The 4,496-nt window shown below is 48.3% G+C and overlaps 1 protein-coding gene across 1 annotated transcript in view; it reads right to left on the reverse strand.

Moving 5' to 3' along the window:
* Nucleotides 1–4,496, reverse strand: part of CAPZB (capping protein (actin filament) muscle Z-line, beta) — a gene marked incomplete at its 5' end in the record, with an annotated part of 46,323 nt that overhangs the window by 7,908 nt on the left and 33,919 nt on the right. Inside the window, one exon of the mRNA XM_009079856.1 lies at nt 4,379–4,492. Within this exon, the coding sequence (XP_009078104.1) occupies nt 4,379–4,492 (114 nt within the window). The remainder of the gene's footprint in view (nt 1–4,378; nt 4,493–4,496) is intronic.

Consider the following 4,496-nt stretch of genomic DNA (forward strand, 5'->3'; position numbering starts at 1 on the left):
CCAGCCCAGGTTGCTCCAAGCCCCATCCAACCTGGCCTGGAACACTCCCAGGGATGGAGCAGTCACAGCTGCTCTGGGCAACCTGTGCCAGTGTCTCAGCATCTTCATGACAGAAAACTGAAGCAGAGAAACTTCCCCAGACAATCAGTGCTCAGCACATCTCTGCTGTCCTCTGCTCCCCAAACCACTGCTGGGCTGGCAGCTAAAGAGACAGAGCTCCAGGACACTACACAACTGCTGAGGGGGAGCTCAAGGATCAAAGAACCCACTGCTGCACAAACATCCAAGATCTGGAAGTTGGTGGGATTGGATTTACATGGAAGCTCGATTTGATGGGAATTGATGACTCTTCTAATTGCTGAGCACAAGTCTCAGAGGATTTCCCTGTGATGATAAATGGCAGAATGGCTCTGCTGGTGTTTCCCTGAGCAGCAGCAGATCACAGTGCACATCCTCCTGCACACAGAGAGCTCCATTTGCACAGCACAACCCTCACCCAGCTCAGCAAAACATTCCACCTTCACTGCAGAGTACTGCAAGCTCAAAACCCAACACACATCTGTGCTGCTTTAATCCCCAATCTGGGCTTCACTTCCCTATGACTTTACATCCTTCCCACATCTCCAAATGTAAATAAACTGTAAGTTTGGAGCCAACTTCTTCCTCAGCAAACTTGCACTCCCTCACAGTGTCCATCCTGGCTCAGGGAACACACACACAGAGGTTCTTTGTGCACAGGGAGATCTCAGAGAGGCACCTGTTGTCTTGCTTTTAAGGAGGGAGACACAGAAATCCATCCAGCAAAGTGCAGTTTTGAGTGTTTGCCAGCAAAGGGGAAGCCTACATCTATTTTGCATAAAATGAAACAGGATCATGCAGCTGCTCTTACCTTAAATAAAAGTGCAGCCTAATGAAAGCCCCAAATCCAGCCAAAGCAGCACAGTGCCGTGGCAAACGACACAAGTGATTCCAATGTACACAGAGAGGACAAGACCCTAAAGTCTGTCAGGGAAAAGCATCTGCCAAGCATCTGGCTTGAATCAGGAGGGGGTGGGAGTTACCTGCAGTCCCTGGAGAACCTGAAGGTAATTGAAAAGCTGCTGGCACTGTTCATTTCCCTGCAAGCTTTGCTCCCTGCCTTGGAAATTGAAGGCAGCATGTCCTGTCTTTCCTCACTTCCATCTGCAGCCCCTCAGCACACAGTGTGTAACACACTGATCCCTCCTTCCCTACCCAAATTCCAGCCTCAGTCTTTGTCCTGACTGGAGCCTGACAGTGTGGAACATGAGCTACAGGAGTTACTTCCTCTGTCCTGGGCTGGGGGGACTTCAACTCTGAGCTCTCCTGAGCTGCATCCAGGCCTGTCTCCAGCACAGACTGCCTGGAACAGCCCTAGTTTAGGAGCTGACTGCCTGGAAGAGCATCCTTGTTCAGGAACAGACAGCCTGAAACAGCCCTAGTTTAGGAGCTGACTGCCTGGAAGAGCATCCTTGTTCAGGAACAGACAGCCTGAAACAGCCCTAGTTTAGGAGCTGACTGCCTGGAAGAGCATCCTTGTTCAGGAACAGACTGCCTGGAACAGCCCTTGCTTAGGCAACTGTACAAACAGGTGTTCTCTCCCTGACACTGCAGTAGGCACAGGTCAGGGATGTGACCTCTGAGTAGGATCTACCCAGAAAGTGCCATCAGGTGGCCCCAAGGCAGCTTAAGAACACTCAAACAATCTCAGAATGGTCTGGGTTGGAAGGAACTTAAAATTCATCCAGTTCCATCCTCTGCCATGGGCAGGGACACCTTCCACTAGCCCAGGTGGCTCCAAGCCCCATCCAACGTGGCCTGGAACACTTCCAGGGTTGGGGCAGTCACAGCTTCTCTAGGCAACACACAGAGTGTCTTGGAGAGAGAATTCAGTGCAATAGTTAGGCACAGCCTCAGTGGGAGCCTTGCAGGAACCAGCCTGGGGATAGTCAAGAAAGGCAAAGATGAGTTTTCCTCAACAGCCTTGACAAAGGCAGCACAAACCCTGTTTGTGTGGGATGCACAGCTACAATATCTCACTAGTAGGAAGTGACAGCACAGAACAGCTATTTCTAGACTCCTATTCCAAACCCAAGTTCAGCTCTACCATGTGGCATTCCATGAGCTGTTCCTTTGGTCTGCTCCTGGCCACCAGGCTAACCATTCCAGTCAGCACTGGAGCAGTACCCACTTGCAGCCATGAGGCCAAACTGGATTCAAAGCAATGGTTCTCACCAGACTTCCCTTTCCAAGAGGTTCCCTCTGCCAGGATATTCCCAAGGTTGTGAACACTTCAAAAGTTTCCTCTGAAACACAAGCACATCTGCTACTCACCTTTTACGATCAAAGGTGGTCAAAGTAGCTGAAATTAAGATGACCCAACCCATGGACAATTTACCATGGACAAAACTGCTTCATAATTGTGGTCAGGCTATCAGATACTGCCACTGTCAAGGTAAAGACAACACACCATTCAAGAAGTAGTTAAACCCACTTTTGGCAGCTAAGTTTGCTGCAAACTGTACAAAAAGCTGGTCAAAAACTAAAAAGACGACTTGCAGTCCTTAGGTGATGTGGCAAACTGGATTTACAGCAAACTACAAGCCTTGCACTCAAGGAGTTTAGTCCAGCTGCAGCTAAATCTATGGCTGGGGACAAACAGCTCCTCCTCACACAGCACACCTCGAGGCAGCATGAAGATTGCAGTTTTCTGCTGGGGATTCTGTCCCATTAAGCCTCCTATGGTATCCACCAGCAGCAAATCTCCAGCCCCAAGTGAAATCTGTCCCTCCAGCTTCCACTGTGCAGGAGCAGTGCATCATTACCCCCGTGGCTGGTTCATGGTTACTTACATTGGAAGCAAGCCCTGGCTTTAATGCATCACATCTGAATTCAATGTTCTGCAGTTAGAACGATGACAGAAGCATGAATCTCCCCACTAAAGCTTTGAGAGTGAAAGTCAAACTAAACAAGGCCCAGCAGCTCAGGCCAAGGTGTACTGAGGACACCCATCCTCAGCAGAGTCTTGTTTTCCTTGGCACAGCTTGTACTGCACAAGGCCATGGCCAGAGTCAAGCCCTTGGCCTGCACTTCACAGGTCTGATTTACAGTACGAGCAAGGCCTGAGATTAAATATTTGTCCAGGTCACCATAACTGGAGTGTAATTACTGCAAACACTTTAAAAGAGTAAGCAGTGCTCAAAAGTGTCTCCAGCTGCTTTTTTTTTCCCCCTCCCTCCTCTGCTTTTCCATCAGCTTCTTCTGTGAATCAACACCGTGGAAAGAAAAAATCACCTAGGTTTAGGAAAAGCTTCTGGGACTGCCAGATTAAGGCAAATTCTGCAATCACAGACCCTTCTTGCCTCTGCCCTGGCTCAAACCTGTCCAAAACCATGAGGTTTTTAACAGAGTCTGCATTGTGCTTTGTATGGAAAGCCCCAGCCTGGCCTGGGAAGGCTCATAAAGGAGTTTTAGCTGCTGCCAATCTCTCTAGTCACTCATGACCTTACAATATGCCTCCTGTCCTCTGGAGTTTATTACTCTGCTCGAGTCAGTGACTTCCACAGCAGAGTTTATGCAACCCTAATTCATCAGCAGCACAGAGCAGGGAGAGAGCAGCCTCTGGCAGGTGGCTGGGGCAGGAGAACCTTCATCCAGAGCAGCCAAGTCCAGCAGCTCGTGCCTGGTGGAGACTGAGACAGCAGCACTGCCTGAACTGCCACCACTCTGGCACCTTCTGGGGAAAAACAGCTCTCAGGAGGAAGTCAAAGTAATTAACACTGGCATTAAAAACCCCAAATGTTTAGAACAGATGTGTCAGGTTTTCAGTTGGGTTTTTTTTTCAGTCAGTGTCTTGATACTGCAGGAAGAAAATACTAAAGGAGGATATGAAAGATAAGTGATGTTTTTAAGGACAAGAAGAATCCTACAGTCAGTGCAAAATCCAGTGGTTTGGTTGGGGTTTAAATGAGAGACATAACAGAAGAAGTCATCCTGTATTTTTATAGTCCTATTGGAATCTTCCAGCAGTGGCAAATCTTAGAGATCAAAATATCTACAACATGTAATGAAGTATAAAAACTCAGGAATAGCAAAAGACAAACTAAGACTTAAAAGCAAGTCTGAACTCCTACTGAATGTTCTGTACTTTTAATTGCAAGCTGCACTGCTGTCAAGCACAGTTCAAGGGGTTTTCTGGTAATTACACACTGCATTAACCATTTCACTGGAAGCACAAGAGCAGCAGAAGAGATGTTGATACAACACCTCACAAAATCAGCTTTTTGTGCCTGACTGGGGCTCCTAGGTGTGTCAGTGAGCAAAGACATGGCCTGGCTCTGCTGCCAACACACAGACATACCTGTCTGGTAAGGCTCCCTCCAAGGTTCATGGTACCAGAACCAGTTTTATTAGTCTGCAGCCACAGCATCACTGTGGAGGTCAACTTGTAATGAGCAGTGCGACCGCTGGACTTCTCC

The sequence above is a fragment of the Acanthisitta chloris genome, unplaced genomic scaffold (genome assembly GCF_000695815.1).
Source record: "Acanthisitta chloris isolate BGI_N310 unplaced genomic scaffold, ASM69581v1 scaffold17628, whole genome shotgun sequence".
In the NCBI taxonomy this organism is placed as follows: Eukaryota; Metazoa; Chordata; class Aves; order Passeriformes; family Acanthisittidae; genus Acanthisitta; species Acanthisitta chloris.